At 35.9% G+C, this 14,855-nt stretch overlaps 1 protein-coding gene and 1 pseudogene across 1 annotated transcript; one reads left to right on the top strand and one right to left on the bottom strand.

The window, feature by feature from the left end:
- Window positions 1–940: 940 nt before the first annotated feature.
- Window positions 941–3,276, bottom strand: LOC116146391 (annotated as a pseudogene).
- A 10,248-nt stretch (window positions 3,277–13,524) lies between these two features.
- On the top strand, window positions 13,525–14,199 carry LOC116146477 (FBD-associated F-box protein At5g56370-like). Its single transcript, XM_031431893.1, has one exon. It carries the CDS (start codon window positions 13,525–13,527, stop codon window positions 14,197–14,199), a length of 675 nt encoding a protein of 224 aa, XP_031287753.1.
- The last annotated feature ends 656 nt before the right edge of the window (window positions 14,200–14,855 follow it).

The raw sequence follows: 14,855 nt of genomic DNA on the forward strand, positions 1-14,855 counted from the left end.
TTTTTTTTTTTAAAAAATAAAATAATTTTTATTGACGGTCGTCCATTCCACTATAAACGACCGTCCAAGATATATGAACGACCGTCTGAAACCATTGGACGACCGTTGCTTATAGTCAGTTTTCAATGTTCCAACATGACTGTCTTCACGTGTTTCGATGCAATTTTTCAATACAATTGTTCGGTGGATATAGCATTTTTTATGTACGAAATCTCATAATTCTGAAAAGATTTGCACTTTAGTTAAAGGGTAATATATACATTTATTATATAATTAAAATATATCATTTAATATGGATCGAGCACCCAAAGGAAAAAAATGATTTAAATCCAGAGCTTGTGACTTAACAAAAGTAAACGTAACAATGTTTCATCAAACAATTTGTGTTCATGTATTGATGCTCTAAATTCCACAGTGAATCATTAAGGATAATAAAATTCTTCAATAGGTATTGTGATGTATAAAATAAATTCCACACAAAAGTTCTCCCAAATAACCGAAGGCAGCTACCAGATACATTTAAAATTCCGGTTTATAGCAATACATATACATTTTGATACACTTCAACTTTTGATCATGAAGAAAAGAAAACAAAGGGAAGACATAAAAGGTAGAGCGGAAATTGAAACAAAATTTATCCTGCTTTAGATTTTATAAGTGTTCACAGATTTTCAATTCCTATAAAATGCAAACGTTAAAAGAGGTTGATTAGTAGCAGTGATGACAAAATTGGGGTAAATCTAGAACAGATTACCACACTGGAAGCTGAAGAAAAATTGTAAGAAACCGGGGGCTCAAAGTTTGCACCTGTAAGTATCTCACTAATAAAGAACACCTGTCAATGAAATTGAAATGAATCACCAAATTTGGAAGGTTTTGCGGAAGTTTAAGTAAAAGAAAAAGATACCATTAGATGAAGCAAAATCTGCACCTTCAGGTCTCAGGTTTCGGCAATTAAAGATTGCAACTGCTGTCGGAAAGTAGAAATTTTTTCAGCCTCTACAGCCATCACTAGCCCTGTTAAGCGGTAATTTTTCAGCTGCAAAAATTGATTAAAACCGTATATTAGAATCTTGTATGAGTTATTAGTCACAAAAATAAAGACAACAGCGCAATCATTGTAAATAACAATTCCAGTGAATGTGGAACCACTGGAAAGGCAAGAGTATAATGATATCAGTAGAGAAAAACTGGGAAAAAAATGCCTACTTGCTCCCTCGCGCATTATTTAATAAAAACACACCTAACATAAGGTGAAAAGCAATATCTTGACATAAGACACAAAAATTTTATATTGTAACTCTTGATTAATCATTAGTATGTTTTAGTTAATTCATAAGTTGTGTCACAGTGAAAATCAAAATAAGCTGACAACAATCTCACTTGCCTCTTGAGTTTCAACCTGCTGAGTGTGCATAGGAAAACTGAAGGACCAACAGCTGAGCTGAAATGTATCAGACAAAACAATCAAATGAATGAATGAAAAAAAATATAAGTTAAAGACATGCCTCAAAGGTGTAAAAGTTTGGGTAAAAAAAACAAAGAAATAAAAAAAAAAAATACATATTCTAGGGTTAAAAAAAGTCAACACCTGGTGAAAAAATTCATCTTCTGGCTTAATATATATATTTCCTCGTCACTCTGACTACTTTGTCTTTTTCTGGCCCGCATTCTTGAGCTGTTATTTTGTATTCGTAGACACAGAAGACAAAATATTTTGAAAGAATTCTTAAACCCATTGTTAATCAAAATAGTAACAAGCAATGAGCAGCAGAACGATGCTAAAATGTAAACCTTGTAAATTTTACAGACTAGCAGATAAAACTTAAAGCGGAAGGTATTCCGGAGCTCCTCTGTTGGCTTCAAAGAGAGAAACAAGAAAAAGAAGTCAGTACAGAAAGTCATTCCAGCAGGTAAAGAGAGACTATTATACAGGCTCCCTGTCCATACTGTAGACTCATCTAACCTCATCTTCTGTAGCCCATGAGACTTCATCAAAAAGCGCATCATACATAGGTGGTAAAAGCTGAGGAGGAAGATTCACCACACGCTGTGAGACCAACAGACCACTTCATGTGCTTGCTCTCCCAACAGTAATCTCAAGTCATTTATTGCATCTTTCTCCTGGCAACTTTAAGGAGATACTCCTTCAGCTCCATATACATTTATGATCCTGGTAACAATGAAATCTATGGGTCTTAGCCATTACGAATGATTTCCAGTAGATACAGGGATCAGCTCACTACAACTGTCGCAAATATCTGCCAGTTATCAAACACAAGCACACCATGCATTCACAGCATAGAGAGAGAGAACACCACAGCCAAAATTTGTCAAGAAAGCATTAGCATCTTAAACTGTAACTGTCTCGTCAAGCTCATTTCTTGACAGGCTTAAAGAAGTATGAAAACTAATGGGAGTGGATTACATATCTATATCGAGCTGAGGTTTGAGATCATAACATGTTCAATTATGAATAATGTCGATTTGAAATTTCCTAATACTGATGGTGCCACACTACTAACACCTCATGTCTTCTAAAAGATGGCACAAAGTTAACCACATGTTATCCACTGGAACCATTAAGAAGAAAAAGGAAAAAAGAAAAGAGTGGAAGTAGCTTGCCTTATATCTGCCTAAATTAAGAGCAGTCACACACTGAAAAAGGTGAATCGTCGTCATCATCCTCTATTTTAACAACAGTGCCTACAGTGGTCTGTGCCAATATCAAGTCTACAAAACCACTCAAATCCCATTGCGTATCATCAAGGTAAGTCTGTAGCAAAACTTAACTCCATGGAAGTCATCTAGTTTTGGATCAAAGAACACAAAATCTGTGGACAACTCCTACAATGTAACATACCAAAATCAACATGAAATAGCAAGAAACAAAATAATTGAAAATTTCAACTTTCACTCAAACTACTAGCAGGATACAAAAACTCCTACCTCAAACCCTTCATCTTCAGAAGACTCAGACTGATCATGCTTCTCTATCAAACTCTTCTCCAAAAATCCATTACCTAAAAGAGCTCAAATCAATAAAAAATAAAAACCAAAAGATTTCAAGCACATATAGCAACATAGAAAACCAAATAATTTCAGTACATGACAATACTTGTTGAATTAGGAAGAGACTTCTATGGGATCTTGCTTTTGTGTGTTGGCCCCTGACCATTTGAATTGAAGCCACTTGAGCCACCGACGAGCAAACCGAGAGAAAGTTAACGGCCGAGGTTTGAACGAACGGCGATGCCCTTTAGGCTTTCGTGGCATCTCGTTACTTAAAAACATCTAACGACAAAAAAAATTCAAAACCGAATCCAACATTTTTCATTTAGTTAAGAGACCAAAAGCAAGTGAAAAGAGTTCAGGTGAATACGAGCTTAACTTATAATTTATTAAGATTTTTGTTAACAAAACATGATTGATTATGGTGAACAATCAATTAACAAGCAAAATAAAGTTTAATTTGAACATAATGATGCGGTAACTGCAGAAAAGAGTAAGGAAATGTACCGAATTGAGTTCGAAATGAGCTTCAGGATCAAGATTAGGGATTGAAAGGTAATAGTAATTCGGCCTCACTTGAATTATGTACGGTCTTCTTGAACTTTAGGGTTTATCAGAGGTTCTCAAATGTCTTTTCATTTAACTAAAAACATGAATCTACCTCGTTGCCTCCTTCTACCTATTTTACATTGCATAGCATAACTCGACATCGGATATAATACCATACAATAGATTATAGTAATTCATAGAATATTGTAGGCTCGATTGTTTCACTATTTTCACTTTCTTATATTGAACGAAATAGAGGCAACAACAGGAACAAAATATAGATTTACCCTGATTCACCTATATAAGTTACGTCCAACTGAGTCATATTATTGCAATATGTCTACCTCTCTCGTTTACAATGAATGAATTGTCCTAATTTGCTATCACTCCCATAACAAGAGAAAATATGTTTATATACTAGGTTTAAGAGATTAAACCTAGTTTTATAGGATTCTTATTCCTAAGCCCAAACTAATAAGGAATTAGTAACTTAAAGGAAATCCACAATGGGACCCCCGAATGCGTCTGCGTTACCATTAATGTGAAGTAGTCGACAACTCCAACATTCTCCCACTTGGCGAATACTTCACACAATGAAGGCCTACCTCATCAACAAACCATGTAAACTTTGCTAAGCTCATAGCCTGGTAAGAAATCTGTAGCATTAACAAGTGTATCAACCTTCTCTAACAACACCAATTTTTCCTCCATTTTGGCCTGATGAAATGGTATTGTATGTCAATGTGTTTTCATCGCGAATGAAGGTAGGATTCTTGGCTAAGTAAATAGCCATTGATTGTCACACCCAATCTTCACAACATCAAGCTTGAAACCAAGCTCTAAACTCAATCTTCGAAGCCACATAGCTCCTTGCCAGCATGTGTCAATGCCATGTATTTTGCCTCAGTCAATGACAAAGCCACAGTACTTTGCCTTTTACTCATCCAACAAACAGTAGCACCAAATAAAGAGAATACATACCCACTTGAGGAACGCTACTATTGAGCCACTCCCCAATCAGCATCCACAAAACTTATCACATCTAGCTCATCCCCAGTCGCCATGCCTCCATAACATAATGATAAATCTGAGGTCCCACGCAGATATCTAAGAAACCTTTACAGCACTCCAATGCTCCTACCAAGATTTGACATAAAGCAACTCAAAACTCCCACTGCTTGTGCAATATCAGGTCGCTTGCACACCATGGTGTACATCAAACTACTACAACACTCGCATACAACACATGTGTCATTTCTTCAGCATCTTTCTCAGACTTAGGACACGATCAGTAGACAATTTCACTCCCAAAGTCATAGGAGCTTCACAGGTTTGCCGTCTACACATGTTAAATTTCTTCAACACCTCCTCGATGTATTTTCTCTGCCCTAACCACAATTTACAACTCTGCCGATCTCTAGTAATTTGCATACCCAAAATAAAGTTTGCAGCCCCAAGATCCTTCATGTCAAATTGTGCAGCCAATAAACTTTCACAAAATTTATCAACTCCTTGCTATTCCCTATCAGCAAATCATCTACATATAAGGTAAAATAACAAAGACATTTTCTAACCTTTTTACGTACACACAGTGATCCACGTTGTTGCGGCTAAAACCATGCTGAAAACATAGGAGTTGAACTTTTGGTACCACAATCCTTGGTGATTGTTTAAGCCCATACAATGACTTCCTCAACCTACATACCAAGTCTTCTCCTTTACATACAAACCCCTCAAGTTGCCTCATGTAAATTTCCTCCTCTAAATCTCCATGTAAGAATGTCGTCTTTACACCAAGTTACTCATTTAAAGATCATACGACGCAGCAATAGATAGAACATACCTGATTGATGTTAACTTGGCCACAGGAGAGAAAATCTCACCATAATCAACACCCTCAATCTGTGAGAATCTTTGCAATGAGCTCGCCTTATACTTTGCAATTGTCCCATCTGCCTGCAACTTTCTTTTGAACACCCACTTGCAACCAATTGCCTTTCTATCCTTAGGCAATTTACATAGGATCCATGTATTATTCTTGTCCAGTGACTGCATCTCATCATTCATCGCAACCTCCCACAGATTTGCATCTTCCATGGCTCTTGCTTCATTTACATTCCTAGGTTCATCACCAATCACATTCAAAGCATGTAATCCACTCAAGGCACTTAGAGAGAAACGAACTAATGCCTTTCTAACTCTTGTAGATCTCCTCAAAGTTGATGGCACCACAACTTCATCATCAGAATCATCCACAAAACCCTCATCAGCCACACTATCAAGTTTATCTTCATGGTCAGATTCTGTAGACTCTAAATTTTCAGTCTCTACAGCAACATTAGGAGTCATCTCCTCCTCTTGCTCTACTATAGTCACATCAAACTAAATTTTCTTTGACTACTCAAGATCTTCAGGAGTTCCCACACGTTGTTTTACCTCTCTAAAGATTACATCTCTGCTGTAGATAATGCTTCTACTCACAGGATTCCACAACTTGTATCCCTTGATGCCATCATTGAACCCCACAAACTTACACTTCTCAGATTTACTGTCAAGCTTGCTTCTCTTCTCCTTTGGCACACGCACATACGAATCACAACCAAAAACTCGAATAAAGACAGATTAGGTTTCTTACCATACAAAGCTTCATACGGCGTCATGTCTTTAACAGAAGAAGTGGTAGACCGATTCTTCAAATAGCAAGCCATTGCGGTAGCTTCAGCCCAAAATTCAGACCCCAAATCTGTCGTATTCAGCATACATCTAGCATTCTCTAACAGTGACCGATTGAGACATTCAACCACTCCATTTTGCTGAGGCGTGTAAGGTGTAGTTTTCTGCCTTGCAATTCGGTGTGTCGCACAAAATTGCTCAAACTTACTAGAGCAAAACTCACTGCCATTATCAGTTTGCAAAGCTTTAATCTTCCTGTTAAACTGATTCTCAACTAAGGCTTTAAATTCCCGAAATTTCTCAAAAGCCTCAGACTTGTTGCGCATGAAATAAACCCAATAGTATCTAGAAAAATCATCAATGAAAGATACATAATACTTGGATTTACCAACAGATTCCACTGGAGTGAGCCCAAAAACGTCAATGTGAATTAACTCCAATATTTTTGTTGCTCTCGTGCCTGTCGATTGAAAACTAACCTGATTCTGCTTGCCTTGTAAACATTCCTCACAAAACCCAAAACTCATGGAACAGTTAGGAATACCTTCAGCCATATTCTAAGTCACCAAAGTAGACAAAGTCGTCTCTCCAATGTGCCCCATTCGCTGATGCCACAATGTTGCAGAATCAATTTCTTTTTCAGCCTCCTTTTCCAAAACATAACCACCCAAAGAGGAATTTCTTACAACTGATGCCTGTAGCCTGTATAGTGTACCATGTCGAACTCCTCGTGCAATAACCATAGATCCCTGAGTCATCTTACAGGATGTTCTGTCACAATTGAATACTATACCTACGTCAGCCATTGTTCCAATAGAGAGCAGATTTCTACTCATACTAGGGATGTGCATCACTTCAGGGAGCGTCCTCACTGAACCATCATGCAACCTCAGCCTGATTTTCCCGCGGCCAATAATCTTCACAACAGTATCATCTCCTAATAGAACGTTTCCTCCATTGTATGTCTCATACTCACAAAACCATTCCTTGTGAGGTGTCATATGGAATGATGCACCAGTATCAACATACCAGACTGATTGGTCTGATCCAGCCATACATGCAGCAGCCACATACATATCACCATTTGATTCCCGTTTGTACGAAGTTTCAGCTTCCTTCCCCTTCATCGGTTTGTTTCTGTAGCCTTTCTTAAAATGCCCAAATTCCTGACATCTCTAGCATTTAATCTTACTTTTATCCTTGCTCTTAGATCTACCTCGCGACTTTCCCTTGTCGCTAGACTTATTAGAATTTCTATCAAGGTTTCGTCCCCTAGCAATTAAAGCATCCTTAGACGAACCCTCTGAACCTCTTCGCCGCATATCCTCTGCCAACAATGTAGAACATACAGATTCCCACGACATCTGTGTCAATCCTTCACCACCAATCACAACAATCAGGTTGTCCCACGTATCAGGCGGTGAGCATAACAATGTTACCACTTTCTCAGATTCGGTGAGTTGTACATCCACAGCCAGTAGTTGATTCACCAGAGTATTAAACTCATCAAGATGTGCAGCAAGAGAATCCCCATCATGCATACGGAGATTGTAGAGTTTCTTGCGACGGAACAGTACGTTCACCAAAGACTTACTCAAATATATATTTTCCAGCTTCTACCATAAACCCTTAGCCGTATCCTGATCCATCACATTCGTTAGAACAGAGTCCTCAAGACAGATGCGAATCAAACCTCTAGCTTTCCGATCCATCTTGTCCCATTCAGCAAGCGCATCACGATCAGTCGCTGATAATTCTCCTTCAGGTGGCGTTGCAGGTTTAGACCCAGGAGTACTTGACAATGCAGTTCTAGATGTTTCACTCGTCGTAACAACGACAGTCCCGACTGTTGGCCTATCATTCACAATTGCACCCCGCAGATCCCTATCAACGAGTAGATCCTCCATCCGCAGTTTCCAAAGCTCGAAGCGTTTTTCGTTGAACTTCTCAATCTCAACCTTTGATCCCGCCATCTCTAAATCACAATCTAACAAAACCTGGCTCTGATACCAATTGAACGAAATAGGGGCAATAATAGGAACAAAATATAACAGTAAAACAAATCAAACAGTAAACAAAGAAAATAACACGCGCGATTTACCCTGGTTCACCCAATGTCGGCTACGTCCAGCTGAGTCAATATTATTGCAATATGCCTCACCTCTCTCGTTTACAAGGAATGAATTGCCCTATGATTTGCTATCACTCCCATAACAAGAGAAAAGTATGTTATATACTAAGTTTAAGAGACTAAACCTAGTTTTACAAGGATTCCTATTCCTAAGCCCAACCCAATAAGGAATTAGTAACTTAAAGGAAATCCTACAGCGGTTATACATGGAAAAGCCCAAAACCGCCTAGCGGGACCCCGAATACGTCTGCGTTACCCATTAATGCTGAAGTAGTCGACAATTCCAACAATATTCTTATTCCATTATCTTGTCATAAAAAATGAAAAATGTGTTTGTTTTAATATTCTTCAAAATTCAATCCTATTCTATTCAACTTAAAACATTTAACAATTACTTTTCACAATAAAAGTTTATAAATTAACAAAAACACTCTCACCTTCACCCATCAGCAGCCATCGTCGTCGCCAACCGACAGCATTGGAACGATGCACGCCCGGCTAGATCTGACTAGTCATGCGCCAATCTTGCCTTTTCTGGCCAGATCTATCTAGCCGTTGACGACGATCGAATTTTGGCTGTTAACAATGACTAGTTTTTGGCCGAAAAAGGCAAGATGGGTGCACAAATGGCCAAATCTAGTTGATCATACGCCATTCCAGTGATCGACGGCCACCGTCTGACGGTGGGGGCTAGCTGCCAGAAGCCGATTGGATGGGTGCAGTTGTTTTTGTTAATTTATAAACTTTTATTGTTGGGGAAATCTTTAGTTAAATTAACAAATGTATGTGGTTAAAAAGTAATCTAAATATTTTCAAAAAATGTTTTCCAATAATATACCAAACACATTCTCAGAATCTTACCCTAAAATGTATTCAAAATAGGGTTTTACAAATGCTATTAAAAAAAGTGTACCAAATGCAGCCGTAATTTATGGTTTTGACATATATTTTTTTAATCAGAGTGTTCATATCAGTTTGCAAACACCTCAACTAATCTTAGGGTTCATTGATCACCTTATAAACCTAATGAATGAGATAAGTCACAATGTGATAGGCAGCTCCAAGCTTCACACCCAAGAACTGAATGAAAGAAGCAAACCTCCTTGACGAGGTCAGTTCCTTGGGGTTCATTATTTTGATATTATATGATGTTCGATGTATCAATTGCATTCATGATATTATTTTTGTTCTTTATGCAAAAATAATTCAGGTTATATTTGATAAAATTTATGAGTGATGTTATTGGCCCTTTACATTTTATCTCAATAGATTCCTCTTTCTTCTTTTACCTAATTAAAATATTATCCTCCATAAAAATTATTAGAGAGGGTATAAATTCTTTCGTATTAACTTTTCTCACGTTAACCCTTGTATTATTAATCAAAAAAAATTTCTTCTACTTTCTAATCATAAACCCTAACCTAAATATGGCATTTTAATCATAAACACTAATCTTATATATATATTGTTTCCTTTTACAAGAGAAAGAGTTTTATGAAACATGTAAAAATTAAAACCTTTGGTTTTTTAGATTTTCTTCAATTCTTCAAGAACAAATTAACTAATAACTATTAGCTTGATCATATCAACAGCCTACTATATGTACAAAATTCTTAAAATTTCAAGTTCAATTTGAAGCTTTTCGTTTTAATAATCTTAACAACATATCTCTTTGAATTTTTTCTGATCAGTTTTTAAAATTTTTAAATTTTTTTTATTTTAATAACTGACTTTATTTTTAATATTTTAAAAATAAATAAAAAATACTAAAGAAAGTAAAAACAAATATAGAAAAATCAAACTAAAATATTTGAAAAAAAAAACTAGAAACTCCGACAATGAAGCCGATGCTATTGGCCTTGATCAAGCCAGGCATGGTCGGATCAATGCCGATTTGCCTTGTTCTAAACCCCACTTGTTTGACATTTTCGTATTAGCATTCGCTAGTTTTGGATTTTGGAAATACAATCCTAATCCTTGTGAGTTTGACCCTTTTTGTAGTAAACACTTGCTAGTTTCAGAAATGCGATCCTAAATCATATTTTGATGAACCGTTATGTTATTCTATTTAAGTTTGAAGGAAATGACGTTTATATCAAAATATATCAACAACGTTAAGAGGTTAATATAATTTTTGGAGGCTAAATTATTGAAATTGTTGATAAATTTGAAGACTAAATTAATAATATTTTCGAAACTAACAGGTGCTCACTTGTCACTACCAAAGGCTAGACTCCATCGGATCTTGTTTGACAGTTTGACTGCTTATGTACAAAATAAGTTAACCCTTCCAAATAGCCCCAAAAATGACAACCATCAAAAGACCTAAGCCCATGTAGCCTTGGCCTGTCTAAAAAATGTTGAACGGCCTCTACCTAGCCTTAGCCTGTCCAATGATGTTCAACGGCCTCTACCCAAGTAGTTGTGGCCTATGATCCAATGACTCGCAACCTATTGATCATGCTATCCCTAAATTCCAACCATTCAATCAATAATCCTTTGGAGGTATAATCAACTAAGAAAATCCTCTTATAGTTATAGTGCTAATAGAAATTTTCATGTCATTAAGTTTTTAGTGTTAAAATAAACGGTAAAATGACAATATGGTAAATATTCAGGGTGTGTTTGTTTTATTATTTTGAGTAGTATTTTTGAAATGTTATTAGTAGGTAGAGTTTGGTGATTATTATGAGGTAGAATTTAAAAATTAACAAAAAAACCTCATAGGTTTGCTAATTTAACTTAACACCCAAATATATAATTTTTTTGTAAAAGGACAAAAACACCCCCACCACACACAATTGCTAGATACCAGCCACCACCGTCGGAATCTGATCAAAATCTAGTGTTACGGTGCACGACCGGCTGGATTTGGCCGGTCGTGCATTGAGATGGCCTTTTCCAGCTAGATCCAACGTGGATCTAGCCAGAAAAAGCCAGATCTACGGCCAAATTTGGTCGTATTTGGTCGTCAACGACGACCAAAGATATGGCCGTCATTGATGGTCAACGAAGGCCATGTCTTGGCCGTTGTTGAAGACCAGCTACAACCAAAGATCTTACCTTTTTCGGCTAGATCCACGGTGGATCTGGTCAGTAAATGATAGATCAGTGCACTACCGGCTAGATCCAGCCCGTAGTGCGCCATTATACCAGATTCCGGCCACCACCGGCCACCTTCTAGCAGTGGTGGCTGGAATCTGACAAATGTGGGTGGGTGGGGATGTTTTTGTCAATTTCTAAACTTTTTTTTTGGGGGGTGTTTAGTTAAATTAATAAACTTAGGGGGTTTAAAATAGTTGAATAAAATATAATAGTATTTTCAAAATAGGGAAACAAACGTGTATTTTGGAAATACAGTAAAACCTCTCTATAGTAATATCCTATATAGGAATAAACTTTACATAGTCATAAAAAATTTTATTCTCAATTCAGGAAAGTTATAAATAAGAATAAACTCCACATTGTAATAAGTTATAATTATTCTAATTCTCGTCTTAAGGAAAGTCGCCTCCACATAATAATAATTATCTGTATATTGCAAAAAATATGTTATATTGCATTAAGGGTTTAAGATGAAATAAAATATTTATGTAAAGTTATTTGGGAGAATGATTTATGTTTTAAAGTTGTTACCACATTTTTTAACTTACGGGTACATTACTCCAAAATATTTATAGTTTCTCAAACATGTGCAGAGCTTCTTGACATGAAACTTTTTGTATTTCCGTACTATCATCCTCATGATTATTTCTTTTCTCTTTTTGTCTAATTGTAGCAATGATTTATTCTTCAGTTAAAACATACATGACTTGTTGCTTATTTGGATGATTGGGGAAGACATTAATATCTATTCGATTGGTGTAGTAACGTTGTCGAATCTGATCACTCAATTCTACAATGACTCTGTGATTCTCCTTATCCACTTCATTTGTAACTTGCAATTCATTGACACCAGAGGTCCTAATTTTGTAATGCTTAAAACAATTGACAATTGTCTGTGGCTTTACATCAATTGACCATGTAGTAACTGTATTTACAATTCTATCAAGAACATCTATCTTTGTTGGTTCCAAGACACGATCTTCTATCCGTTTCAAAAGTAGGCAATTGAAACGCTAAATTGAAATGCTAATACTATTAAAACATGAATTGAAATCCTAATGTTATACTACTAAAACATAAATTACGAAATAAGAATTTTTTGTAAGTACACATCTATTAAATTATAACCTCCTTATAGTAATAAAATTATTTATTTCCACCATTATGATTATAGAGAGGTTTTACTGTAGTATTAATAAGATAGGGAAGAATAATTAAATAAGTGGACCCTCAAATCCATTTGTTATAGATTTCTCACTAATGGCAATGAAATTTCCACGGTAATTTTGTTATTTAATTAACTATTTGGGGGTTGAGAACCTCTTTTAGTAATTTTAAACTTTAGTTTCTGTACTTTGACATTTTTTATATTTGTAACCTATATTTCAACCTTCAACCACTACTCACTACTTACTAAAAAATCACAGTTTAACATATTTTCATCGAAATTTTAAGTATTGTAAGATACAAAATGCAAGTGCTGAAAGATTTCTCTTCCAATTTTTGTCTCCTCACCTTCCATTGTGTTTTGTGTTAAAATCCATTAAAATTTGGGTCAGCTACTGTTTTCTAAGCCTAGATGGCGTGGGCGACCTGTTCTGTTAACACTGTTGAAATTTCAATTCTTGGACACTACTGTTCTGCATCGGATTTATGAGTAAGTCTTTGTTTCTGTTTTTACCTTTTTTTTGGTTAATCTGTTACTTGATTAATTCTATCACATTATGGTCAGAATTGAAATTGAAATATTTCTCTTTCAATTTGTGTCTCCTCACCTTCCATTGTGTTTTATGTTAAAATTTGGGTTAGCTTCTGTTTCCTAAACCTAGACGGCGTGGCCATCCTATTCTGTTCAACACTGTTGACACTACTGTTCTGCATCGGATTTACAAGTAAGGCTCTGTTTATGTTTTTTTCTTTTTTTGGTTAATCTGTTACTTGATTAATTTTATTACATTACGATCAATTTTGTAATTTTTTTTTTTAAATATTGTTATTCTTAATCGAATTTTTGTCCAAGAAGAGTTTAGCTTGAAAATTTAGTATGTTATATCATGAATGTGAATATTACAAATTTGAAGATAATGGATAAGATAGTGGATCGAATTTCAAACTTGTCTCCTTTTATAATTCATCATATTATGTCCTACCTCTCCGCAAAAGAGGTAGCTCAAATTAGTATATTGTGGAATCAGTTACGAATATGTTTCCCTATCTTTGATTTTGATCAAACTTATTTCCTCATTCGAGATGAGAGTGCTCATGTTACATCAGTGTTTGAAAAGAAGAGCTTGGCACTCCATGATCGTTTGAAAGAATTTATGGAATTTGTTGATGTTTCTCTGCTTCGGTTCTGCGAGCTCAAGTTTTGTATGCACAAATTTAGGATATTCCTAAGTATTCTAGATGCAAAAGAATCGGCTCCTTACATTGACAAATGGATAGGATTGGCCATAGAAAAGGGGGTTAAAGAGTTGGATTTGCAATTCCTTACAGAAAGCAATGCACAATACACTTTGCCTCAAACAATCTTTTCTGCTGGATCAGTTACCACTCTGAAGTTAGTTAACTGTAGGTTGGAGAATACCTCAGATACAATAAGGTTTAATTCTCTTATAAAGCTAAGTTTGGACTCGGTTTTTATACATGAAGAGATGGTCCAGAAGCTTAGTAGTGAATGCCCTCTCCTTGAAGAAATATTTTTCTCGGAATGTTGGGGTTTGAAGTGATTATGTGTTTTAAAAGCTCTCAAACTGAAGATAATGTCTATCGGATCAGATGAGCTTGAAAGTGTTGAAATTGTTGCTCTAATCTTCAAGAGTTAGTCCTTGAATTTAGTGAGGAAATATTGCCAAGAGTGATTGACATTGTTGGGTGCTCATGGTTGAAATAGTTAAAATTTATGGGCATTGGTCTTGCAGACCAAGAGTTTCATCATTTTATCTCAAGCTTTCCCATGCTCGAGGCTTTGATCCTTGTGTACTGCAATATCCTTGAAAGAATTACGATTTCAAGTAATCAGCTTAAGAAGTTTCGAGTTAGTAGCTGTGTTAATATGAAGGCACTTGACCTTGATGCTCCAGATTTACTTTCCTTTACTTACGAGTACAGTCCTATTCCCACTTCACGCATAAATGCAATATGTCCATGGCAAGTTAAATGTTTATCTAAAGTTACGTTTGACACTCAATGGAGCCTGAAACTGAGGGAATTTCTAGGAGTATCCAATCAAATTGAAGATCTAAGGATATTTGTAAGGCCAACTGTGGTATGTGTATAAATTCCATATAACTAATTATTAGTATTTCACTTCACTCTTTTTACATTCGTTTATGATCCTTCTCCACCACTTATTGTTTTGTTTTGCTTTGTTTTTTGATTTGTT

Source organism: Pistacia vera, unplaced genomic scaffold (genome assembly GCF_008641045.1).
Source record: "Pistacia vera cultivar Batoury unplaced genomic scaffold, PisVer_v2 Contig115, whole genome shotgun sequence".
NCBI lineage: Eukaryota > Viridiplantae > Streptophyta > Magnoliopsida > Sapindales > Anacardiaceae > Pistacia > Pistacia vera.

Coding starts and splice junctions, on each gene's coding strand:
- LOC116146477 (XM_031431893.1), top strand. CDS start 13,525: ATGAATGTGAATATTACAAATTTGAAGATAATGGATAAGATAGTGGAT.